This window comes from Vigna angularis, chromosome 6, assembly GCF_016808095.1.
Source record: "Vigna angularis cultivar LongXiaoDou No.4 chromosome 6, ASM1680809v1, whole genome shotgun sequence".
Taxonomy (NCBI): Eukaryota; Viridiplantae; Streptophyta; class Magnoliopsida; order Fabales; family Fabaceae; genus Vigna; species Vigna angularis.
Genome location: NC_068975.1, coordinates 23,769,070 through 23,797,068, shown reverse-complemented (window position 1 = coordinate 23,797,068; position 27,999 = coordinate 23,769,070). Strand labels below are relative to the sequence as shown.

General features: G+C 33.8%; 2 protein-coding genes across 3 annotated transcripts; one reads left to right on the top strand and one right to left on the bottom strand.

Moving 5' to 3' along the window:
- Positions 1-3,632: 3,632 nt before the first annotated feature.
- On the bottom strand, positions 3,633-9,858 carry LOC108343511 (phosphatidate cytidylyltransferase 4, chloroplastic). The gene is made up of 8 exons (XM_017581836.2): positions 9,518-9,858; positions 8,422-8,690; positions 7,034-7,224; positions 5,989-6,113; positions 4,951-5,084; positions 4,597-4,712; positions 4,163-4,265; positions 3,633-4,025 (listed from the first exon to the last, which is right to left on the bottom strand). Exons 1-7 carry the CDS (start codon positions 9,746-9,748, stop codon positions 4,174-4,176), a joined length of 1,158 nt encoding a protein of 385 aa, XP_017437325.1. The 5' UTR covers positions 9,749-9,858; the 3' UTR covers positions 3,633-4,025; positions 4,163-4,173.
- A 7,701-nt stretch (positions 9,859-17,559) lies between these two features.
- Positions 17,560-26,639, top strand: LOC108342999 (U-box domain-containing protein 4). Of its 2 annotated transcripts, none has more exons than XM_052878831.1 (6): positions 17,560-17,908; positions 19,619-19,899; positions 23,684-23,800; positions 23,907-25,967; positions 26,062-26,153; positions 26,496-26,639. In XM_052878831.1, exons 2-5 carry the CDS (start codon positions 19,624-19,626, stop codon positions 26,119-26,121), a joined length of 2,514 nt encoding a protein of 837 aa, XP_052734791.1. In that variant the 5' UTR covers positions 17,560-17,908; positions 19,619-19,623; the 3' UTR covers positions 26,122-26,153; positions 26,496-26,639. The 2 variants fall into 2 exon arrangements, with proteins under 2 accessions (XP_052734791.1, XP_017436474.1); XM_017580985.2 differs by having other exon boundaries at positions 26,383-26,639.
- The last annotated feature ends 1,360 nt before the right edge of the window (positions 26,640-27,999 follow it).

Below are 27,999 nucleotides of genomic sequence, written 5' to 3'. Positions count from 1 at the left end.
AATTTTGTTATTATTAATATTAATATTATTATTTTATGTTATCATTATTATTTATGATTATTATTATTTATTATGTTTTATCTTTATTGATATTAGTATTATTATTTATTACAAAATTAGCACTATTAAATGACTAAAAGTTTATTGTTTAAGACACTTGTTAAAAAATAAACCTGAATAATAAAATATTTTTTTAACATCTTATTTTCTTGTATTATAATATATAATAGATGATAGAAGTAAAATAACTCTATAGAAATACGTGGCAGAGTAAAATGAATAAAACAAAAAAATTTAAAAATGTAAAATGATTGAAAAACTAATAATTAAGATAATTATCAATCAAATAAATATAAATAAGAAAGTAATTTTCTTAATATTTTCTTTTTTTATATAATAAAACAAAAAATAAGTATCAAATAACTAAAAAAATAATAATTTAAATGCTTGTCAAGGAAAAACATAAATAAAAAAATAATATTTTTAGTATTTTCTTTTCGTATATTTATAATATATTTATTATTATTAAAACCTAATATCTTTTACAAAAAATGTGGAATGAATGGGAGTGACCCAACCCAAGACATGTGATCCAACAATTGCGTGACATAAAGAGTGAGGAATGAGAAAAATAAAAGAAAAGTAAAAAAGGTGTAAGAATGTCCAAAATGGATAACTCGGATAATGAGTTAAACGACTTGATTAAGGTGTAAGAATGTCCCGTTTTAAAAGTTGGCCACGATTTATTTTCTCAAAAATTTAATCCTGAATTTAAGCTCAATTAATTTCAATTTTCATTTTTTTAAAATTAAATTGGAGAATCTAATAAATCAAGAATTTAACTGAAAAATTTTCACAAATAAAAACTTCTAAAAAGTTTAAACCTTGATTTTAAAAATAAATCAGATATTTTTAATTTTACTTTTATAATATGAAAACTGAAAATAAATTTGAAATTAATGTTTTAATCGTGATAAAACAAAATTGTCATAATATAATGAATTGGTATAATAATAATAATACATATATATGATAATTCTAAATAACATTCAAATAATTACTACAAATTACATGTAATCTTTTATATATATATATTAAGATATGTCACGCTGATTCTGATTATATGCACACCAAACAAAATTAGTAAATAATAATTCTAAATTTTAATCCGAATAATTAAATAGGTTTGACTTTTAGTTTTTAGGTGACATTATAATTTTTATTTTTTTAATATACTCTTTGATTGCTGCTGGTTTTCAACCTAAAAGAAAAGAAAAAGTGCGTGAAGAGTCGTTGAATGGCCCTTTAAACAACTTCTAATGTCCTACATCAAACACTTTCTCAACCACTCTTATTATTTCTTCAACAAATATTTCATAGATTTATAATTAAAAGTAGTTTAAAACATGTACTCAAAGGAAAAAGTAGCATATCAAATGTATGGTTTTGTTTGGTGGAACATTTTAAATAATACTTTCACATCTTCTTTAACTTTTTTCTTTTTCAATTGTTTCAAGTTACTAATTTCTTTTTTTTTCACTCTCTGAAAAATAATACTTTAAAACACATAAATATTTTATATTCATATAATATTTTCTTATTTTTTAATATAATCATATAAATATTTTATATTCATTTAATATTTTATTATTTTTTAATATAATCATTTTATTTTTATAATATATGATAAATAAATATAAATACATGTCCCTTTATCGTTATCTTTTATAACTTTAAAATGTTTTAATCTCTATATTCATAATTTTTTTCTTTAATCAAAGTAAAAATATTATGGGAAGCATCATCGTTACATTTTCTCATACTCCGTCTAATACTTTTATAATAAGTTAATAATATTAAATTTATCTTAAATTCATATGTTTTCTCGAGACTATTTTTATTAGTTACGAGACATACTTTTTAATTGTTTTTTTTTTAAAATTTTTTTTTAGTTTTACTTTTTAATATGAATTCAATGTTGTATATTACAAAGAAACGAAGAAAGTGAAAGTGAGAATAATACACAAGTCTAAATGTCATCGTCAGAAAAGAAATTGAAAAGGTTTATCACTGATTTAATTTTCTAGGTTTTGGATTAAGTGGGTGCAAAAGCCAATATTTGACTTGAATTGCTTAACAATTAAAATATAATTATCTAATAAATGAATAGTTCATCATTTCAACACAATTTGAGAAAAGATAAACCACTTTAATTATTTGATATTTATGTTTAATATTTTTATAATTTTTTTTATGTTTTCGGATTGATAATAATAATAATATGTATGTATGTGTGAGAGTAGGACTAAGTTTACCTAATGTTTTAAAAAATATAAATTAGGAATATAAATAACTAATATTTATATTATTGGCTAAATTATTTTAAAGGGATTAATATTCTGAAGGATGTACTAAATTTGAATCAATATTTGTAGGTGAGTCATTAATATATGAGTTCAGAAATAAATAAGTAGGGTAAAGCATGAAAGTGAGATGTGTTTTAATAAGGACTTATAACATTGCAATGACTCATCTTTTGAAGACTGCTTCAAATTTTAGGTATATATATTTTTTATTTTTGTGAAATTTTTTATGTATAAAAGCTATTTATGAATAGATTTAAATTAAAATGATATGAAAATAAAGAATAATTGTGTGGCAATGAGAGGCTGTGCGCATCCTTCGGCCTTAGACACCGTTTATTGTTTCGCTCATTCAATGCCTCTGTCTGGCCCCCTCTTAATAATAATATTCTGCCTTTCACTTTTATTATACTCTTAATAATAATAATAATAATAATAATAATAATAATAATAATAATAATAATAATAATAATAATAATAATAATAATGTTAATAATATTAATAATAACTATGGTAGCACGACTCTAAGAGATGTTACATTTTTATGTGGATCATCAAATAATCACTGTAGAGATTATTTTCTTCATTAATATTATAAGACATCTTTGTACTTAAGATTACGAACATTTGTTGTATGATAGCTTGAGATACTGTCTTTTCTAAATTCATGAAATAAATATTATTTATTTATTTTTCTAAATATGATTTTTAGGAACTAAAATAGTGGATTTTGATTTCAGGAGAATGAAAGCTAAAGAAAAGTAATTTATAAAAAATAAAATAAAAATTCATCTATTTTATAAGGATTAAAAGTAACAATTTAAAATTTTAGAAGAATGCAAAAATTACAACTAAAATCAAAACATTTTGTGTTCTGTAACAACCATAAACACATTTAAATCATATTTTATTTCATTAAAAGTTTATGTTTCTGATGAAAGTGGGCATAAGTGTATGATAATGAGAAACCAAACCAAAATGGAGTTGGGTGCTAAAGATTTGGATTTGGTCCTCTCAGACAATGGAAGAAACAGAGAATAACCATATCTATCAGTGTTCTCTTTTCAATTAACTTTATTCGGTTCCTTTTCACTGATCAATGGGTAAGGCTTAGAATCCATATAACGAATAAAAGCATTCTGATTTCAGTATCGTTATATTGTTGCCCCCATTTACCATTTAGTTTTCTTGATTCGTCCAGCAATATAAAAATTTTGGAGGGATAAAGTTTTGATGTGAAATAGAGAATGTTAATGACGGTCACTGATGTGAAATAAATCTACTTTTACTAGGACCAGATGAGTAATGATGATTGTTCTACAATATCCTGAAATTATTGGTTAGCAAGACATCAAAATAATTAGAGCGACTGCAACCTTTTTTTCAAATCCAATTGTGGCTATTTACAAGTTAAAATATAACCAATGCTACCCCTGTTGAGTCCTTGTATCCCATGACTTCATGCAAAGTCGATCAAGCAGAAGCAAAGCACTATGGTCAATTGTGATGACATTAAAATTCCTGCTGCTCCCTTTTCTGATGATCATCAGAAAAATCTATCTTTCCAAAGAAGAAGCTCATCCAAATTTACGCACTAGCATTTAAATTCAATTTCTTGGTAACGCGTCCACGTTGTCAGTGAACATGCCATGTAGGTACCACCTAAGTTTCAAAAATTTATAGCCGGCAAAAATATCTCAATAACTTTGATACAGATTATGTCACTAAATATTTACTGACAACATATTGCTTCAAACTAAAAGTAGATGAAATTTAAACAAACTTGAAGCAACACTTACACTGTTTCATGTCATACGCCATACAATGGTAAAAATGTATTGATTAAGTTGTATGCTAGAGCACCCGTGAACAGATAACTGTCTGCTCTGTCTAGTACTCCACCTGTGCATTGATTGGAGTTAATACAATATCCACTACCTCTCAAGTACTTTCTCATGGAAAAAGAAAACATGGTGGGATTCTAACAAATGGTGTTCGATTTGGTGGCAATTTTATCATCAGTAATTACTTATTAATGAACTTGCACGGCTAAAAGAGAGAAAATTAGATTAATAAATATTATGAAGAGAGATAGATGCAAACTAATGAACATATTATTGTATGTGTATCACATCTTCGACCAAAATAACAATTTATATATTACTATTTCTTCAGTCTGCAGTAAAAGTTCCCGCATCAAACGATAATAATAAATAAGGCAAAGAGGAATTACCATGACCAGGTATTAGTGTGCCAGAGTCTTTCACCCCCGCGTCACGTTTAATCATTGATTCAGTGAGATCACCAAAAACAGAACCAAGGAAACTCAGAACACCAAGTGCTATTACACTGAAAAAATCCATGTAAAAACCACAAATTACCATGAATCAATAATCGTCCACAGGATGTAAAGATGCATGGTAAATGTATGAATGCTCATCTTAGAATAGAATAAAGTCTATTGATTAACAGATGACAAGTAACCTTGTAATGAACAAAACAACAATGATACTCAAACTTTTAATTCAACAAGAGGAACAAATCGAATAACACACTGACATTAACTTCATGGACAGGAAGGGGGTACCTCGATAAAGAAATTGGCCAGCTGAAAACTTTTGACAGTACTACAGAAGTAACTATACATCCACAAAAGCCTATAATAGTACCCTCCCATGTCTTCTTTGGACTTATACTGGTGAGTGGAGTTCTACCAAATGCCTGCATGAAGGTACAAAAAGAAATTTCATAACTAACACCAGATTGAGGGTTATTTTTTGAACAAATAACAAATAAACTGTCTGAAAGGAGTCAAGGAAAACTAATAATTTGTATCATGACAGATTCATAATATCAGTTACACACCAATTTCTTACTAAAAAATACAATAGCCTCCATTAAACACTTTCGTACAAGGAAAAAGATAAATTGTTTTTTCACTTTGTAAATGCAAGTATTAGCTCCACCAAAAGTCAGGGTTTTGTTTACTGCCAACCTACTATTGTCACTCAGAACTGTGATGCTCTAATGTTTCGCAACTCAAAGCTTCAAACTTGTATCCATGAAGATTTACTCACTTATCTCATGTTTGGAGTAGAATTTTTTTAATAAAAAGAATATCCTTCAAAACACTGCTGTGCATGCCACTCTTCAAACTATTTCACACAAGATTACTAAAAGGTGAAGTCAAACTTGAGATATTGAAATAAATGATATAAATTACGTGGAGACATGTAAGACATTAATTTCTCACCAATAAATTGGGAATAATTACTATCATAGAACACTGATGACAATCAGTTATTTGGACTTGTTACCCAGACTTTAGTATATGTATATCCATAGTACGAATTATTTCGTTTTCCAGCAAATAAAATCCATCCGTAACTTCATTCTGTGGACACGCTCCAGTTGATGTGATATGAGAGGTTGTGTAAGACCAGGACATTCACTAAAAGCAATCTATTTTATACTAATATTAAGACAAACTTTTTGAACACCACTGATATCATTTAAAACTTCGTTTTGAAAAAATCTAAAGAGTCGGGAAAAAATGACAGGACAACTTGACAATCATCAAGTTGACAAGCTGAAAACTAAGTTGCATACCAATACGCTTATATACCTTGCCACCAAGGAATGCAAATGTATCAGCTGCAATTACACTACTTATGGTAATCAAAGTTGCCACAAGACCAACTGTCCAATGAGCTTGGCCACCAAGAAGTATGGGCCATGTTGCTCCTAGTCCTGCAAAATAATAATCTCTTAAGGAGATGCACTAATTCAAGACATAGAAAATAGGGAGTACAAAATTATGCTATATATAGGCATTTGATTCATTGTTGAAATCAGAGCTGCTACTGCATGCAGATAGTCAAATTTGAATGCACCTCACATCAGCATTGCACATGAAAGGGAACAACTAGATATATAACCAAATACGTTTCTAATTCCTAAAGTAGAGAAACCCAGGTACTTAATCTATACAAGGAGGAAAAATATCAGACTTGTTCCAATGTTCCTTAAGTTCATACTATTATACTATTTGAAGTTTAATATCCTTTCAGCCACGGGCAATGACACATTTCAAACAATGTATTTAAATTTTGAACTAAACAACTACAATGAACAAAGAGTGCATTTGGATCCAGAAATTTAGGTTCAAACATGGAATCATACACAAATAAATTACAGGCACACATAGTCACACATTTCAAAGGTGAAAAGTGAAGAGTACAGTGATAAACTACATTATTCATGTGAAATGGACCTTCAACAAATGGTTACCAGCAATACACCCAAACAAGTGTCTAAGCTCAATTTCCATGCAATAATAAAATTAAAGAACACAGTAGCATAAAATTATCAGAGTTAAAATGGAAAGACTACTGAAAAAGGGAAGCAAGTAATTGAGATAAAACAATTAACAATAAGAATATTGTATAGCAGCATCCAGATTCATAACCATTTTGTGAAAAATATAGTAAAACCAAGGTTGATGTCTACAACTACTACTACCAAGAGATATAACCAGCAATGAAAGGTAGAACTGAGGACTTCAATTCAGCAGATTTCTTTTATTGCTTAAGAAAAAAAAAATGATCTCATCCTCCCAGCCCCACAATCGCAGAACTAAATCTGAAAGAGGAATTAAAAAAGTTAATTACTTGTGTTCAAGGCTGGAGCTGCTAAACCACATCGAAGTTTCACCCAAAAAGAGGGAAGATATCCACAATAAAATAACCCAAAAATCGCACTACTTAGCTGTGCAAAACGGGGACTTCCTCTTTGTAAGAGCAATGCTGTAGCCAAAACAAAAGCAGCAGAAGTCACAGAAACATCAACATGACCACGATACCTGGCATATATCAGAAATACAAATCAATCAGCAAGCAAGGCCCATCAACCTTACATACCAGAAGTTATGGACTTGCAAAATACATTTTAGATGATCTCCACATAGGTGTCCATAGACATAGGTGTCCATAGACATAGGTGTCCATAGACATAGGTGTCCATATTACACTTATGTTTGGTACACAAACTTCATTTAGTTGTACATAACCCCCCTTAATGTATAGGAAAGATTGAAATCATCACATGGGCTGTTAGAAATGACAGAATTTGGTAACACAAATGTCTCGCATGTCCCATGCAAGACATACCAAACCATCTTCATCTTCTTCCTCAACAATAATAAACAAAAACACTTCTTGAACTAAAATCCTTAAGGGTAATTTTCTTTCTCAAGATAAAACACGATACTTTGTTGGTAGGTTGATATCCCTTGGATATCATTCAATAGACATAGAGGGTAATGTGGGAGAAACAATCAAGATAAGTTGGAAAAAGACACTGCCTTACAGGTATAGGTAATCTTTAGCAAATAATTTATGGCCCCCAGAAATGTGGGTTTGTGGAAGAAACAGAAAACTAGAAAATAATTGAGAGAAAGAGCCAATATTGAGAAGAAAGGGTGATATAACTGACATCATTTTTGGCTTCTACTATGGTAAATATACACCCCAAATGCAAAAGATTACTAATTTAGATTCGCCGCTGAAAAATGGATACTTCCTTGACGATTCCTTGCTACTTCATCCATGTTACTCCACAGTGAAACATGAACGCATAGCAAGCCTAAATGGGCTATGTTGAACTATTTAAGGTAAGGAGGTTTATGATAACAGGTTTCAAGGGTACAGCCACTAACAAATTTCAGGTTTCCCATTTCATTCATTCTTTTAGTTTGTAGCAGGAGGGAGAGAGATTTCAGATCCCAAAAGTATGCTATTTTCTTTAAATATGCATAATGCAAATTTCATCACCCTTCCCTCTACCATTTTTAGTTCATTTCTATGTTAGTTTAAAACATAGACCACAACGAGCATATAAGCTACGAAATAATCAGACAAGTATAGTGATAAAATCCAGAGAACGAATTGTACTCGACATGTAAAATAAATGTCAATAACTTTTCATTGTTAAATGCACATACTAAAAATTAGCAGATGCAAGCGCTAATGGAAAATTAAGGTGCACTAACCAATCTTACATGACAAACAATGGCATCAAGGCACAAATAACTGAGCAGACTCGTGATACATAGCGTGGAGGTGGAGTCATTCCTTCAGTAATTCCACGACTCCGAACCAATTCAAAATATTCTCGTGCACCAGTGAAGACAGCAGCGGCAATGGCAGTCGCAAAGACCCATCCACCAGCCAAAACCACACCACCCACACCAATCCCAATGCCAAGTCCAAAAACAACCCGATTTCTAAGCTGACTACCTTGCTGTTGAGATTTTGAGGGCAAATCCTCCTACAAGGGCAAATGAAAACTTCTGTAAACTCATCACAAATCACAATCACCCATTTCACTGACCATGTTTCGTCCACATGAATACTCAAATTGTTTACATCATCCCCTAACACAATTTCTCAATGGTTCTTCAAAGTTCTAAATAATAAAATACTAAGAAAACCTCGACCATAGAATTAAAACTCAACCAACTTCAAAACCAAAACTCGTACTTCCTACAACACACTATTCAAGCCCACAAAATCCAAACTCACCACACGATTGCAGTATACAGCATTTTACTTTATTTCCTCAATTAAAAAAATTAAAATCAATTCCACATAACAAAATCGCTTAAATTTCAACTTTGTTTTTCAAAATGTTGACTCAACACACTAATGGACAACGAGATTGCATACCATAGATCCCTAAATTCAACACTTGACTGACCTAATTAACTGAATTTATAAACATACACAACCAAATGAAAAGAATTCGATTCAGTGAAAAATTCCAGTTCCTTATTCTTTTGAATACCTCCCCTCCAGTACTGCAGCACACGGCATTGTATTTTACTTCTTCAATTAAAACCTTAACACCAATTGCCACAAAAACAAAAATCGCTTAAATATTAACCTCATCGGTTAAAATTATAAACGTTACTGTTTCCACGAACCGGCTCCGAACTCAGATAAGATATTTTCAGGGACGACGAAATTGCGCATAGTATAACCTAAATTGACCACGCTACTGGCCTAATTATCCGAACTCGTGAACAGTTATAAGTCAACCAAACGAAACGAAATTGCATTTAAACGAAATTTGATGTTAATTCTGGAATTGAATACCTCCTCTTCGGGGAGGACCTGCGGAGCATTGGTTTGAGGGAGGCGGTTCGGTTCGGCCTGGCCGACGGCAGCTAGGACGAGCGGCGGACCAGTTCGGCGGGCGAGGCGGATGAGCGGTTTAGGTTTGGCGAAGTAGAAAGGGTGGTGTAGAATTAGGGATTGGGAAGAGACGGGAACGAGTTTCTCGGGAAGGGGAGAAGAGAGCGAGTTAGTGAGTCGAAGGTGAGCCATCAGAGCGAGTTGATAAGAGAATGGACTTCAGCTCACCTCACATAAGACATGACGGATTTTGTTGACATTCATTTTTGACGTATACCATTCGTATCGTAGGTATCGTATTGTCTTGCGTTGGTAGTACCTTACTGAGTGCATCGTATCATCTCGTTTTGGTCCGTTGACAATATTTTTAAATTAAAAATTAAAAAAGAATAATTTAAAAGTTTAATTTTTTATATTACATGGAAGAAGAAGAAGGACTCTATTATCGTGAAGATGGTGTTTCAAATTTGTTTTTTCCTTTTTTAAAGTTTTGTAAATAAGTATATATATATATATATATATATATATATATATATATATATATATATATATATATATATATATATATATATATATATATATATATATATATATATATATATATATATCTTTCTTTAAGTTTTGCATTTAGACTAAGATCTATCCATCCACAAAGTTTAGTAAATGTTAACGATTTTTAAAATTTAACTACATATAGTTTAGAGGTCCAAAAAATACGTGTTTATAGTCAAATGAAAGTCTTTTAAGTCTAGTTTCCAACAAAAAAACAATCAGCTCATTCGGAGTTTCATAGAAAAAGTTATGGATCAAACAATCAACAAATGTCAGAGTTATTTGTCAATTAGGCTAGTTTTTGGGTTCATAGCGTCACATAGGCCTTGGTAAGCGGGAGCGCCCCTTTTGGCTTGCTTAAGTCTTAAGTTATATTCTAGAACTTTGTTAGTTGAATGGAAAGGCTCTCATGCATGCATTTGGCTAAAGATTCAAGGGAAGGCTTTCATTCTTTGCAGTTGAACATGAGAAGCTTCAAGAAACTGTGTTAGTTCAATGTACCTCCTTTTGATTCATGAACTTTAGTTCCTTTCTAGAGTCGCCCCATTCATCTATAAAAGCAGTGCTCTATAATTTGTAAAATCAACTTGGAAATAAACACTAGAGACATTATGTCAAATTGCATTATATCTTCTTCTAAGTTTACTTAGGTTGTCTTCTACAAAGACTCTTTCTTACCTTTTTACTTATAGGTTGGCCTAACCTCCTTCAAGAGCATCCCAAAACCCACTTTACACGTCTATTTTTCCTTCATCAGTTCATGGCTTCTGCTTATCTTTCTACATCTCCGTGGAGGCTTCATCAAGTTTCTTGAAGAGCTTTCCATCACTTCAGCCCCACGGAACATTGATCACTCCTCAAAACAGTGCTTCAACCATCACTCAAACAATCTTTCTATGTCTGGTCGCAATCGCAATAATCAGGATCACTCTAGTGGACATAATCAACATAGTGGATCTCGCTCAAATGGTTCATTTGGTTCATCTGTTTCTCATCTTGAAGCTCATTTTCCATCATGGCAGACCTTAGTTTATTCCTTGGGATTGGACTCCCCCTTCTTAAGGCATGTTTCCTTGTCTTTTTCCCACATCTCATGGACTCACCCTATAATACCTTCAAAGCAAGTCAATATTTTTGGTTAGCGGACCCACATCGCCACTACTTCCTTAATACCTCCAACATTATGCACACCATGTCCTTGACACCTCTTGACAACACGTGATACATGGACACTAGAGCCTCATCCCACTCAATGAAATCATAAGGTAATCTCATGTTGTCAGAGCGGCTGCAACGAAATGGTTAGTGTAGAATAACAAACCAAGAAGGTTTTTAATACAAACGTGTGTCTTTTAATTTCTACTCAATTAAATTTACCAAGCAAATAATAATAACAAATAAAGAGAGTAAGGTTGAGAGAAATTTGCACAAATGATTTTATCCTAGTTCGGATCTTACTAATCCTACGTCCAATCGTTTATCTCAAAACAAGATAAACAGTTCACTACTCACAAAACAATTACAAATTACAATCACAAAGAAACAATTTGTAAAAGTTTAGAAACCACCTCTCTTGATACCACAAGAGAGAACCTGCACCTCCTTTGAGTCTTCACAAAGGATGAAACACTTCCTCCGAATACTTCACGAAGGATGAACTTCATCTTCCGAACACCTCCTTAGACACACCAAGGATGAACCGGCTATTTCCTCTGTCACCACAGCAGCACTTCACCAGCTCCACAGACACGAGTTTCACAAGTCGAACAAGAACACACACTTCTTAAGAGTTTTTCAGTTCTAGAGCACAAGGGAAGAGTTATTGTTGAAGGAAAAATGAGAGCCTATTTATAGATTCAAGAAAATACTCTTCCATTCTTCGTTTCCAGCCATTTAACGCTTTTAATCGATTAATATTATTGTTAATCAATTAAAATAAGTATAACGACTAGTTTTAACGGCTAGAAAACTCCAACGGTCACCTTTAATCGATTAAAAGGTATTTTAATCTATTAAATCAGAGAAAAGTTTGAGTTTTCAGCTTTTACTCTATTTAATCGATTAATACTAGTTTTAATCGATTAAAACAGTGCAATTTTGACTCTAGACATCAATTATATAATATGAAAGTACATGGAATCAAAACCACTGAAAATATAAGTCCTAAACACTGAACTACAATTATTACAAAAGCTTTCCATTGCAATACAAGTCTTCATAACATCTTCTTAAATCTTGATTTCTCTTGACTTGATTTGGACATCATCAAAACTTCATCTTTATTATTTTGCTAACACACGTCATATTCTAATTTGAGTCATTTAAATTAGACACTAATTGTTAATAATGGTCAAGGTATTCCAATTTAGGGTTTTGGTCACACAATCCTACCTATATCAAATAATTATAAACATCTCAACCTTAACCACGTCCTGCACATACCTCATATTATAAAAAAATTAATTTATGTGTCATAACTCACTACTAATACTTAAGTTTTTGTTTGTTTTTACCCTTTTGGCTTCTCTATTGTTGATTTTAATTAGGGATCCCTCTTATGAGATGTGATAGTATTGGCGACCTATATCCAGTCACCAGCTTCACTCCTTTTGTTGGTCTAGCTTCTAGTGTTCGAAACATCCGTCTTGGCCATCTCAATTTTTTTGTTTTGCAAACATATGAATAAGCTCATTCTCTGCATATTTGAATTCAAAATCTATTTGTGATTTATGTGTGTTTGGCAAATATGTTAAATTTTCCTTTTTGTCATCCAATAATGATATTGTGATGATTTTTAATATTTTACATAGTGATCTTTGGACATCACCTTGTTAAGTTATTGTGGTCATCACCTATTTGTTTTGTTTTTGGATTATTACTTTGATTTACTATGGACGTTTTTTTAGGTACTAAATCTCAAATTTTCAAAATGTTCACATCTCTCACTAATCAAATTCAAACACAATTTTCGCAAAAAGTTAAATGTTTTCAATGTGATAACATGTGTGAGTATGAAAATGGGTTGTTTCATTGATTTTTGTTATGATAATGATATTCTTTTCTGATTCTCTTGTATCATAATTATTCTTAAAATGGAAAAACAAAACATAAAATTCAAACCATTAACAACATGATTTGCATTCTCCTCGCTCATTTGTTCGTTCCTCTTTCGTTTTGACATCAAACCCTTCAAATAGTCACTTATCTCATTATAATATACTTCCTCAGAAAGCCTTGTCTAATCGATCTCCTACTCGACTTTTGTATCATCGTGATCCCTCTTATACATATTTTTGAGTTTTTGGTTGTCCTTGTTATCCTTTGTTCCTTTATCCTACCCTTAACAAATGACAACCACAATTGACTCTGTATGTTTTTTTAGGTTATTCCCCTATTCACAAAAGTTATAAATGTTTTTATTTGTCCCACAAAAGGTAATAATATTGTGGAATGTCATTTTTGATGAAATACAATTTCCTTTTGCCCATATGCCTTCCTCCCCCATCTCTACATAATAGTTTCACCAATGACATACATCACTCCCTTGTTCATCCTTGACCCAACCTTGACTAAAGTCTTTGCCTAACCCACAACCTGCAAGATTACCTTCCCCTTCTTACAACACATCAACCTTCATGGCCAACCTATCTACTTCATACCACCTTTGATAGCCTCCTCCTCCTCAAGCTAGGTTGGGCCAAAGCAAGAAGATGAGTTTATAGTGGAGAATTGTGCGGAAATTGGTGGTGGATGAGAACATATGTCTCAATTTTGATGTGTTTGTGGTGGGATAAAGGTGGTTGATGGTTTCCTTGAGAGGTTGGGTCAATTCTAGATAATGGTGACTAGAGGAGACCACATGAGATGTTCTAACCTTGACTTTAGAGATAACTTTAAATGGCTTAAAATTTTGACATCATTTCATTACTAATCTCAAAGTGGTTTTACAAGGGGGAAACACATATAAAGGAGGTGTCTTCAAAGTGTGTAGACACAAGACCCTAAAAATGCTACCTTGATGCAAACCCTAACAAAAGATTTCATCTTGGTGAAGGGGAGGATAAAAGGTCATATGGCCACTACTCTAGCAAAAGTTTCCCCCACTACATGACTACTTCTCCTAATGTGGGACGCGTCTCCTTGCCTTGTCCACCAAGTTAGGTTAAAAACTTAATCACCCAAGATTAACTTAAGCTAGGCACAAATTGATAACCAAAAACCCTATACTACTTGGCTCATGATACAAGGCCTAAAAAGAAATTCTACACTACTTGACCTTTAATACAAGGCATAAATATTCCTAATCTACAAGAAGTGCTCCAAGATGGCCTAAGAGAAGGCCTAAGAGAAAGAGCTTTGCTTCACCTTGCATAGATGACTCTAACTCTTCTTAAATGTGTTTGGGTCACAGCTAGAGGGTATGACATCAAACTTGCCCTACCTCCAAACCTTACCCCTTTATTAGGACTTGCCCTTCCTACTAGAACCATGACCACCTGTAGCATGATTGGTATCTACAAACCCAGAAAGTTCTTTAACCTTTTTGCTTCCATTGCCAACCTCGACGATATCATCTCTTTCCAAAAAATTTCCATAAATAGATTAAAAGATAAAATGAATTTTATGTACATGTAATAGCAACATAAATATAAATAAATCAAATTAAAAAATAAAATAAAAAAAAATAGAAAAGTGAAATAATTTGTATGTGTAACATCCCAAAAATATAGCATAAAACTATATACAGGTGTCATCATTTAATAATATGATAGAACAATTATAGGCCAATAAGTTAACCTTACAGTTATTACAAAATAACCATAAAATTTAAACCTTTACAGAAACTTCTTATACTACTGCAAAATTATACCCATAACCGATCGGTTAATTCAAGAGTATAGTGGTGATCGAACGGTTCACCCAAAACTATAAACACTAATATGACCGAACGGTCATAAACTAAACAACAGGATTCTCACCGTCCAACTCCTGCTCCAACGTACACTCCTCTCCTTCTGCTCACACCCAAAGGTGATCATCGCAAGAGAAAAACCGAACGAAAACATGGACAAACAGAAAATAAGGGTAAGCTAATATAATTTAATTTACTATACATACATATAGTTTCTACAAGTTCAAACAATGCAAAACCGAACGCTACCTCAAATTAAAACCAAGCACAAGCAAACATATATAAATTAAACATTTAAATAGTTAAGACCAATCATAATACTCATGTATAGACCTGGCATCTGACTCGACCATCCGGATCGTATGAATATGTAGCTTGAGGCCGTTCATGCATTCGGGTGGTGTAGTAACTAGAAAACCATCAGCTGCCACCCGAGGTTAGTCCGTTATAACTCACCTAAGAACCTATGGGCTAGGACCTCCTGCCATTCTCACACAATGCATTACTCATCTCTACTTGAGAATTGGTAATCATCAGAATATCAGGATGAACTCCGTGAATTTCACTGTCCATATTCATACTTTACCACATCAATACACATTTCACTGCGACATTCCTCCTTGGAATTCTCTTCCACATTACATGAAACATATACCTTATTTGAATAACAATATAATTTCTCATACCCAATAGATCAATACAACTATCTCGAGCAATCAGAGTCAAATAGTGAAATTAGCATTTAAAGACTAAATAATAATTCATAGAAGAAGACCGAACGATAACAACACAACCCCTGAATATGACCGAATGAAAACTCACTAACTGTGACAAAACCGAACACTTAGAGTTTAGACCGAATAGTAAGAACTTAGACCAAATACTTATAAATTAAACTAAACACTTAGTGTAAGACCGAACGATATTTCACTATCCACAGAATAGGATCGAACAGTCCATACTAGGTAAGGATGACGAAATGGCCGAATACTAAAACTAAATAAAATACTAACACAAAACCGAGCGCTATAACCTAAGACGACCACTAACCGTTTAATCCGAACACTTAAGGTTGATTCTAAATACTATTTATAAGATCTAACACTTTTAAGAAACCGAGCGTTATAACAATATAACTGAACTATGTACAGGAACTACTATCTAGTTATAACCGAATGCATTTAAGCCTAATACAAGTACTAGGTCTAACACTAGTATAAGAACGATCGCTAACAAGAGACTACCCAACCCGATAAGACTAATCACTATTACAAAACCATATAAAACTAGGAGGCCAACCACTCACCTAAGACCGAGCGGTCATGAACGAATAAGACTAAAGAAATCTAACCCCATTGATGACCTAGTGTCTGACCATGACCGAGTGGTCAACATTAAACGATCAGTTTTCTGCATAATTCTGCAGAACTTCTGCAGAATTATACAGGATCACCAAACTCATGAACATAACATTTCATACAAACATCACTGAATCATCAAATCATTCAATTTCACACACAGAATCATCAACAACCTTTTCATACATCATCACCCAAACAATTAAATTAAATAGCTTCCCTTACCTCTTAACTGAACAGAACGCTCACAGTGAAGAACTCGCTCACCACCAAAAATCTCAGAAACCTAAGATTCACTGATTGAGGAAAAAAATAGACGAACCACAAGACCAAAAATGTGATCAAAAATTTTAAAAGAAGAAGATAAACACATGCAAACAGAAACTTGATTTGCATGTGCCAGAAAATAGACTTTCTCAGAATAAGAAGGACATACCAGCTCAAACAACCACTTGATCGGTGAAAAGAGAACTCTTGCCACCAGCCAAGCTCAAACACAGTCTGATTGATGATCAGATGAAGAAGAATGTGGGAATTTGCAGGAAAAAGGAGGATAATTTTAGAGAGAAGCTAGAGAGAAGGAGGAGAAAAGAAGGTTTCAGAATTTTAGAAAGATGAGTTGCCTATAGAGAGTGACACCAGATTTTAAAATTTTCCTTTATATACTACCGTCAAAAACCGATCGGTCCACTCTGCTGCTCACACATATCTTCCACTTTCTGAATTTTAAATACTCTACACCTACACTTGACTTCTACTCTCTCTACTGAAATTAAGGGTTCTGACCGTATGCATGTATAGTAATCAAATAAATATATATTAAAAAATTAAAAATATAAAATGAATACAAAAATTAAATTTTAAAATAATTGTCTGTAAAATAAAATAAATAATAAAATAAATTTGGTAATATATTTTTTCTTATATTATAATAAAAACGATTAAAACGTAAGCCTAAAGCAATGCTCATTTACTACATCGGTGAGGTTAAATTTAAGAATGTTTTTGAAATCTATGTTAAAAGAATTTACTTGTAAGTGAAAGATTATAGATAATCGATCATGATGAGAGTCCAGTACCAAGGGCAATGTGAATGGTATTTTGCTTGTTTTATTAGTCTTCTAATATAGTCTAATCATGTGATTAAGTTCAACAATCATTCCTAATTAAAAAAACACCATCAAGAGAATTTGGGATTCAACAAAAAAGTATAAAAAATAAAAAGTAAAAAAACGCGAAAAGAAGACGGAGTCTCCACAATTTCCCAATTCCTCGAGGACCTCGCCCTAGTCGCCCGTCTGATTCCTCCGGCGGATCGCCACCGTTGCCGGCCAGAAAATCTGATTGCCGCTCCTTCGCCAGCGCTCGTCCCGTCCACTCTCCCTCGCCGCCGGCGAGCCAAGTCGAAGAAAGAAGAGCGAGAACAAGTGAAGTCTCTTCGCTTCATTTTCTTCAGTTGGCTGCTTCAATCTCTCGGCGAATCGAATCGAGACAGTTCTGGAAACAGTGGCATCGCCTTTCGCTCCATCGGTAAATTCCGCGTTTGACTAGAGTTTTATCGAAATTTTAGCTTTGACCGAGCGTAACAATTTACTTGTGTGAGTTTGCAACTGCGGTTCGTCGTTTTTACATCGCTTTTAACGGAGAGAAGAAGAGGAAAAAGTAGGAACGTTTGATGTATAGTTGCTGCTGGTTAACGGTTAGAGAAAAAATTGTGATTTGTTTTCTCCTGTTAGTTCAGCTCCCTGAGCTGGATCAACTCCAAGTGTTTATTTATTTATTTTTTCTAGATTAAGGAGTTTTGGTTATTTTGAGAAAACTGCCCGCTAGTCATGCGGAACAAAACTTAACTGTAGTTGCGTTTGACTTCATAAACTCAGCTTGATTGAGGACACCGATTTTGCGTTGAACGAAACTTACTTTCATCTCGATGGGACAAATACTTCCTTATACGTTTAGTGCATGGGAAAGTAGGAATTTATGTTTTAAACCTTTGAAACAGTAATCCAAACACTTTTTTTTATGTAATTAAATTAGTGCGTGTCTGGATACACTCTAGCTAAGCATGTATATGTAGCTGTTCACGTCAAACTGATTCAAGAGTTATATTTTCTTCGGATGGACGCTTGAAAATCTTACATTGATATGTGACCAAACACTGTTAAATTTTGAGTGTCTTGTGTTAATCCTACTAGCCTAGATTGCTTTAGCTTGACTCAGGTGGTGTTTCAAGTTCTAGGTAGAGTGATGTTACTTCGAATGCCAATATATATTACGAGATAGAATTGTCGTGTTATAGTGATGATTGGTGCATTTGCACGGCAGTATGATAGTTTCTGGGTAATAACGTTACAAGATCAGGTAGGAAAGAGGATGCACGAGCACGAGTCACATTTTTGTTTGGTTTGAGATGGGGGCAAAACCACTACTTGTAGTCGAGGGACTCCACTCTTCTCAAATTGGTATTTAGGAGTGGCCATTTCACTGTGGCAATTGAAAATTTGGAACCGCCGTATGGTTTGTTTAAATTGAGTGGATGTACCGTTACATGATGGGGTTGACACTGTGGTTTGACTTATAATAGGCCTTAATTGCCTGTCATTTAATACCAGGATCTCTTTTTCTTTCCAAATTTCCTTATTCCAATGATATACTTATATGTCGATACATACTTAAAGTTTGTCATCTTGCTTATTACTGATGGGAAGAAGAGGCTAGTATTTTTTTTTTTGGTGATAAGGGGTGATGGCTGATGAAAATGGAAAGTGGCTCGCGTTTCCTTTGGGTGAGAAGGGTATTGGGACTGCACCCTATTTGATCCACTGTCCACCACAAACAGTTGTAAATGGTGATAAGACATTTTTGTTGATTAGACCAGCATTGTTAGAATCAAATTTCAATGTTAGAATAGGGGAGAAGGAGGGGGGTGGAGCTCTAGGATTGTTTGATTGTAAGTTCCAATTAAATTCAAGAATGATATGTATGCTCTCTAATATAATACAGATAAGAAAAATAACCTTTAAATAACAACAAACATTTGATTAAGCCTAAATTGAATGTATTTTACCTAAAGGTCATACTTTCACTATTTTTTGGGATTAATTAGAATTTTCTAGCTAATGCTGTTATACTCAATTTGCAATATAGAAATTAAATGAACATTTATAGATCGAGAGCTGTTTCCCTCCTTTTCTTGTGTCTACATTTACCTTATTATTATTGTTGTTATATTATATGCAGGTGTTATGGAGATATCATTGTTAAAAATGATAGTAAATGGCATATCCTCGTTTTTGCATTTATCAATTTCTGGAAACAAGAGCTCTGAACCTGTCTCAAAGTATTACCACAAGGCAGAGGAGATACTTAAGCTGTTGAAACCAATCATTGATGAGATTGTTAATTCTGAGTTAGCTTCTGATGAAGTGCTTAATAAGATATTGGAAGAAATTGGTCTTGCTGTTAATGAATTAAAGGAGCATGTCGAGAACTGGCACCTATTGTCTAGCAAAGTATACTTTGTAAGTCTCATAATATCTTAACTCTTAGTTTCTAGATACAAAGGTCATATTTGACTATGTTGTTACTTCAAAGTAAAGTGAACTAAGCTTCCATTATGGGATGGTGAATGTGATGACGGAGAACATGCAGTTGTGTTGGTGAATGTGATAACATGTACCTTGTTTTATTTAATCAAATATGTATTTGTATTCAATCATTTCCTCATGTTTCTTTTGGTTTGGTTATGATTCGGCAATATTATTTCTAAACACATGTTTGGAAAAATAACTTATTCTGTTCTCTTTGAACATGTGTTCCTGTCATTTTATTTAACATCTTCAGAAAAGATCTAGTTTTTAAGACTGCAACTCGCTGAACTTAATTCACGTACAGTTTTCCTCCAGATTATAATTGTCTATCTTGTTTGATTCAGTGTGAAGTTAAGATGCCATTTGGCAAGATATACTTTTCTTATAATAATTTATTGACAGATGAAAGTCCCTGATTTGATGGTTTTCAAATCATGATTGAAATTGTGAATCACCATGCTAGTGTTTGATTGTGAATGATACACTGTTTTGAATGTTTGAATAATATTGAAAGACATAACTAGAAGGCTCAATGTAATACTTTTGAAATAGGAATTGATAATACAAGTTAACCATTACTTTCACAAGACAACATGTCATAAAAGCCAGAACGGAATAATTGAACAGAATTGCATATGGAATAATTGAAAAGAATAATTGAATTATGCATTTGATATTGATCATATGGAATCAACTGATTCTTGCACATATGGAATGATTCAAACCCATCTGAGATTTAGCATATTGAACCATTCAATTCAAATTGGGAGCCGTGTAATTATCAATAGAAAAATCTATCCATTCCATGGACCTACTTGCCGTAGATAGTTCTTATTATCTGATGTTTCTTAGGCCTTTTATTATTAAACAAATCATGGTCATGGTTTTCATTACTTTGGAAGGTTTGTTTTCAAATTGACTGACAAGATAAGTTGAGTCTTGGGAGATAGTTGGATTCAGATTTGACTTGCCAAATGCATGGATTAACCGTATACTTGGTTGGTTATTTAGAGATAGTGATATATTTCTTAAGGAAACACAATATCTCTAGTCAATGTTGGATCTTCAACATACTTCTTTGGAGCATGAGATTAGATATTTGTGGGTGGTCTGATATCTGTCTAGTACCCCATAAACTTGATTAAAATAGACTCTGATACTATCTTAAAAAGTGAGTTTTAAATTTAACTATCAAAAAAATGATTTTTAAAATGATGTTTCCACATAATTATATACTATAATTTATCTATATTTCTAGTAGATGTGGGGTCTCCAACAATAATGAAAGTTTACTGCACAGATGTAGAATTTTAATAGGTTTAATACGTATTTTGGTCCCTCTTTTCGTAGGGTCTGTTCAAATTGGTCCTACTTTTTTTCAAAAGTTCACTAAGATCCCACTTTTCGCAAAAATGATGCACGTTAGTCCTTTTTTAGGTTTAATACGTATTTTGGTCCCTCTTTTCGTAGGGTCTGTTCAAATTGGTCCTACTTTTTTTCAAAAGTTCCCTATTTTGATCCCTATTTTGATCCCTCTTAGTGAACTTTTCGTATTTTGGTGAGCTGTACATTTTGATCCCTCAAAAGTTCACCTCAACGAAAAATGTACAGCTCACCAAAATACGAAAAGTTCACTAAGAGGAATCAAAATAGGGATCAAAATAGGAAACTTTTGAAAAAAAGTAGGACCAATTTGAACAGACCCTACGAAAAGAGGGACCAAAATACGTATTAAACCTAAAAAAGGACTAACGTGCATCGTTTTTGCGAAAAGTGGGATCTTAGTGAACTTTTGAAAAAAAGTAGGACCAATTTGAACAGACCCTACGAAAAGAGGGACCAAAATACGTATTAAACCATTTTAATATGTAAGTGTACATAAATACTTGAGCTTTTATGCAGAAAATGTTGTTTATATAACATTATGATAGAATGTCAATTGATCTACTAATTAAATATTATACTTAACACTAGAATCACACAAACAACGATATGCATATTGTCCGGAGACAAAATCAAAATCTATTCTCTGTCCACAAACTACAAATAGCAATGCACTTGCTTAATTAATAGATAAATTGCCATCCGTTATTTTCTGTGCATAATTTTCATTGTGCGCTTTCTAATACAGAATTGTTAAATACAGATCAGTTATTTTCTATCACATATACTCCTAATGATTAACTACCTACAATTCCTTTAATAGATCCGTTTCTACTAGGATGGGTTTCAGTTCTCATCATCACAACCTGCTAAAAATCATCCTTGAGGGAAAAAAATTTCTTCCTTCTTCTCATCATCTACCACAGTAACAATTACATCCCCATCATTTTGGCCTTCATTATCTCACCAAGTCTCCAACCTTGACTATTTTTCCTTGTATTGGTGCAAAGGATGGAATCCCTTCTTAAATTAAAAACATAAACCTTTGATTTTTCTCTCCATAAGTTCCTGATAAGTTAGATGTAGCAGTCCCTCATTTTTTTTGACAGAATTCATGTAATACCCCTGATATAAGACCGCTCATTAGGAAAGTGTATGTGTGAAGGCAGAACAATAGTAATGATAATGAGGATTGGGATACAAATACAGTTGTAACAAACTAGGATCATTAGAGTAGTTATAACTAACTGAGATATACATTTGTAACTATCTAAGCATAGTTACAACTAACTGTTCAGTGACTAGTAGAATAAATAGGAGGTTGGCCAGACAGGGAAGGTTGTTGTTGTGGTTACTGGGAGACTGTCTGGGCACTCTCAAAATGCTGAGTTGTGCACCATTTTCTCTTGGGTCAGACTGACCTGGAGAAAGAATAATCCTATAAGAAAATTTATATTCTTTCATTTTGTTTGGAATCCCTAAATCTTTCCCCAATTACCCTGTGAGTCTATCACCCTTCCGTCTCTCCTCTTTGTTGACCCAAAAAAGTGAGGTCTCTATTTCATGAAAAAGTTGGAGTTAATGAACCAGAATCCATTATATTTTCTCCCTGCTCCAATAAATCTACAGAATCAGAAATTATTGCCAAATGATCAACTCAGTGGCCTAGCAGATCTCCCTTTCTAATGATCCTGCGTGTTGGACTGAAAGGATAGAATATCAATTGATAAACTAGTGAAATATGATACAGAGCACTGAAATTACATAGTACAGCAATACACTTGCCGTCTCAGATACAGTTTCTGTCCACAAAAGTGTAAATAACTACACATTTCTCTAGTCACGCAGCCTACTATCAGATATACTCCAAATACATAACTACCACTTGTTATTTTCTATGAATAACTTTCATTATGCAGTTTCTAATGCAGAACTGCTTTCTAATACAGAACTGCTTATACAAGATGATGTATTTTATATCACTTACTCCTTACAATTAACAACCTCCAATCCATCCATTTATGGATCCTTTCCTAATCCACTTGGAACTCAGTTCCCGTCCATATTACCTTTTTCAAGGAAGCATAGCCAGACATCAGTCCTTTCTAATAAGGTTTCTGTTTCTTTGTCTCCACCTTAGTGAATGTGGTTATGTTAGAATTGAGAAGCATGCAAGTATCTTCGGATGAGTTGGGTTGCCACTTGCCTCCAGCGACCAGTTCTAGAATTAGAATGTATAGTAACTCTTTTTGTTGTTCCTGTTTCATGGTTTGAATTTTTTCATGTTGATTGCATGTCAAGATCTCACTGCTTCCTCTTTCTTGCTTTCTAGGTTTTGCAAGTTGAACCCCTGATATCAAGAATTCGCACTTCAGGGCTCAATATTTTCCAGCAGCTGAAGGTTTCTCAGCATTCTCTCCCTGATGAATTGAGTTCTGAAGATTTACAGGTAAAATATTCTACTGATCGAGTAGTTAATTTAAGATCCTCCTTCAGTTGGATTTATATTTATATCAAAAAAATAAATTGGATGTATAATTAATATAAAATTGCAGCAATGTTCACATAAACTTAAGCTTTTGGGGCATGAAGAAACCTCATCAGTTATTAAGGAAGCTATTGCAGCACAACTGGAATATGCAGGACCCAGTCCAGAGGTCCTGACAAAAATTGCTGATAGGCTGGACCTCATGTCTAATCAGGATGTTCTTATTGAGGCTGTGGCCCTTGAAAGGTTGAAGGAAAATGCTGAACAATCTGAAAAGACTGATGAGGCAGAATACATCGATCAAATGATTGCTGTCATAACACGTATGCTCGAGCGTCTCGTTATGCTTAAGCAAGCTCAGAGTAGCAGCCCAGTTCCAATACCGGCTGATTTTTGTTGTCCACTTTCTTTGGAGTTGATGACTGATCCTGTGATTGTGGCATCAGGACAAACTTATGAGCGAGCCTTCATCAAGAACTGGATTGATCTTGGGCTAACTGTTTGTCCAAAGACACGACAAACTCTGGCTCATACCAACCTAATACCTAATTATACTGTAAAAGCTCTAATTGCAAATTGGTGTGAATCTAACAATGTGCAACTAGTTGATCCCACAAAATCCACAAATTTAAATCCACCATCCGTCCTTCATGGGTATATGGAATCCGGTACGACCAGGGAGTCTCCTGTTTTTGCTCATCCCAGGAGCAACCAGCCGTCCTCACCTGAGTCAGCACGTTCTCGTTCTTTTAGTTCACCAGGTAATAACATAACTTCTGTTGGCATTCAGCTAGAGGAAACAACATCACCTTTGCATCCCCGTTCTACTTCAGAAGGTTCCTTAAGTGGTATAATTAATGGACAATACATGGATCTTGCAAGAATATCTCCCGCTGGTTTGGATGACAGGTCTGCTAGCTCTGATGAAAGTACTGTGGATTCAGCTAGCCAGCCATCAATGTCACCATCTAGAAGGGAATCATCCAGTGCCTTTAGCTCTGAACAATCTCAAACCCATATTAGAGCTGTTTCTGACTCCAGTGCACTTTCTACTGCAAACTTTCCTCAAGAAACCCAAGATGATGACAACAATGCTCGGCTATCAATAAGTCCAGGCCACAGTAGAGATGCTTCTGGTGAATTAAATGCAGGGCCAGAAACTGCTGGTACTACTGTCATGCCATCAACACATAGAGAAGCTGAGTCCCCAGCCCGATTGTTAGAGACAAGGCGAAATCAAGGCATATGGAGGCGGCCACCAGAAAGGCTTGTTCCTAGGATAACATCTCCTGCTATTGAAACAAGAGCCGATCTTTCAGGTATTGAAGCCCAGGTCCGGAATTTGGTTGAGGGCCTGAGGAGCTCCGATCTTGATACTCAGAAAGAGGCAACAGCAGAACTCCGCCTTCTTGCAAAGCACAATATGGATAATAGAATTGCGATTGCAAACTGTGGAGCCATTAACTTATTAGTTGATTTACTTAGATCAGCTGATATAGCAATCCAAGAAAATGCTGTTACCGCACTTCTAAACTTATCAATCAATGATAACAACAAAACTGCAATTGCAAATGCTGGTGCAATTGAACCTCTGATTCACGTGCTTGAGACTGGGAGCCCAGAAGCCAAGGAGAATTCTGCTGCCACTCTTTTCAGCTTATCCGTGATTGAGGAAAACAAGATTTTCATAGGGAGGTCTGGGGCAATTAGACCACTGGTAGATTTATTGGGGAATGGAACCCCTAGGGGAAAGAAAGATGCTGCCACTGCTTTGTTTAATTTGTCAATATTTCATGAAAACAAGAATCGGATTGTGCAAGCTGGTGCTGTGAGGCACCTTGTGGAGTTAATGGACCCAGCAGCTGGAATGGTTGACAAGGCAGTGGCTGTCTTAGCAAATCTTGCCACAATTCCAGAAGGAAGAAACGCAATTGGTGAAGAAGGTGGGATTCCTGTGCTGGTTGAGGTTGTTGAGTTAGGTTCTGCGAGAGGAAAGGAGAATGCAGCCGCAGCTCTTCTACAGCTTTGTTTACATAGTAACAAATTTTTAGGCAAGGTGCTTCAACAAGGAGCTGTCCCACCGTTAGTAGCTTTATCTCAGTCAGGCACCCCCAGAGCCAAAGAAAAGGTGTGCTTTCTGTCTTTGTAGTTTCCTATTTTTTAGTTGCCTCTTATTCTTTCTATTATTTTAAAAAAAGTGATGAATTTTCTTCTATGTTTAGGCCCAGGCTCTCCTCAATCAATTTAGAAGTCAAAGACATGGGAATGCTGGGAGGGGCTGATTTGAATTCCCAACCTTGTGTGGTATCCAAAGGTTTTGAATTAACTCCTATAGAATGTCTCCAATTTATACATTACATGGTGCAAATAATGTGTGTAAAGGTGTTTTGTATTGATTTTCACTTGCTTGGAAAGGAAAAAAAAATTCATGGAGGATTGATTTTGTCCCTCCTTGTGAAAAACTTTTCTGTGATGTAAAATTTTTTACATGTAAGTCTAGCTTTTGTATAACAAAAAAGGTCTGGTTTTTGTTGCTGTGGTAGGGCATGACGTTTGTGGACAACTAAAACATTTGGTTTATTAAGTGACGCTTTAACTGCCCCTGTCATCGAGATAATGTAAACTGTTATGTTCATGCGTGGATGGTTTTAAACAGGCGAGGCAAGCATGTTGAAGAAAGCATGATTATATTTCTCCGTTTGATGCCTGATCTCACATGTAGTGTTGCTGACACTTCTCTTGTAGTGTTGCTCCTCATGTTACAATATAAATAAAAGAGTTCGATCAAGAATTTCTCCTGTGCCCCTTTTTGTAGACACGGCTTCTCTTTTTCCATTTCAATGCAAGATAGTAGTGGTTCTACACATTTATTGATTTTGGAAATTGAATTTTAAGGGAACTTAGTCAAGAAAAATCTCCATTCCGGAAATTACCAATACCGACAATCAACACCAAGTACTCAGATGATACAATAATTAACAACAGCAGCCCTAAAAGATTGAAAAGAATAATAATCTAATTGTTCATATGAAAAGTTCAGCCTTATAAAAAGGACATGAAGATCAGACTAAAAAGTTAAAAAAGAATGCAAATGAAGACACAACTAATCTCGCAATGACCAGTTTCTCCTTTCCAAATTAACGGCAATATCACCCGTTACTGAGCTTGCCTTGAAACTTATATATTAGGAAGCAGTGTGACTTTACACTTTTCTTTATTATTAATAATAAAAAGGAATTATGGGCGCAAAGTTTGTCATAAATCCTTGGGAAGTTTACGATTTGATTTGATTAATCCGGAACTTTTTCAATGGATTATAACTACTCTTGTTTTTACTGAAAAGAGACAGTGAATCTTTCATGGTGGAGAGAACGGTGTTTTGGAATATTGAGTCACTAATTCAGTGATCTACTTATAGAAATTTCTTTGCTTAATACGGAGACAAAACCAAAGATAATTTAAAGTCTTTCTTTTCAACAATCGGATATGTTTTTTGAAAACAAAATTGTGACAACGTTTTAAAATTAAAAACAAACAGTATTTCACAGACAGTAATTATTGATTATAATAATCTTGTTTTAATGGAATTGAAATCGGAGTAACAGATTTTCTTAAGCTAGTCATCTTAGTTAGAACATGGAATGAATTAAATGATGTCAGTATTACTGTGAATTTTAGAACATTCATTACTTATGAAAGTTATTAACTAGGACTGACGAATCGACGACACAAAAGAAGTCGAAGAGAAAGTTGTAAAACAAACATAGAGAAGGAACACAAACGAATTTTTATATATAACTTACGGTCGTGATCCAGTGACAAATTGTAGTATTGGTGATGACCCACTATAAGATATACAGAAGAGAGTATGTTCGATGGGTGTAAATTGGCTAATTGATTGATTCAAGTAATTACTCTGTACAAGGACATGCAAAAGGGTAATCAAACTTTTAAGTGAATTGTTAATTTCTGCATGCATTTCCACCTAGTAAAAAAGGAAAAATGCATGAAAAATAATCCTTTATATTATAAGTATTTTTGAGATATTAATATATGACTTTTTTTATCAGCAAAACAAATATGTAAAATTGGATATTAGGTTGTTTTAACTCATGCAAAGCAAAATATATATACAACTATCAATGTCATATATATAATTC

Coding starts and splice junctions, on each gene's coding strand:
- LOC108343511 (XM_017581836.2), bottom strand. CDS start 9,748: ATGGCTCACCTTCGACTCACTAACTCGCTCTCTTCTCCCCTTCCCGAG. Junction 8,691..9,517: donor AGGTCCTCCCCGAAGAGGAG/GTATTCAATTCC, acceptor TTGCCCTTGTAG/GAGGATTTGCCCTCAAAATC. Junction 4,266..4,596: donor CACACTAATACCTGGTCATG/GTAATTCCTCTT, acceptor ATCAATGCACAG/GTGGAGTACTAGACAGAGCA.
- LOC108342999 (XM_052878831.1), top strand. CDS start 19,624: ATGGAGATATCATTGTTAAAAATGATAGTAAATGGCATATCCTCGTTT. Junction 19,900..23,683: donor TGTCTAGCAAAGTATACTTT/GTAAGTCTCATA, acceptor CTTGCTTTCTAG/GTTTTGCAAGTTGAACCCCT. Junction 25,968..26,061: donor CCCCCAGAGCCAAAGAAAAG/GTGTGCTTTCTG, acceptor TTCTATGTTTAG/GCCCAGGCTCTCCTCAATCA.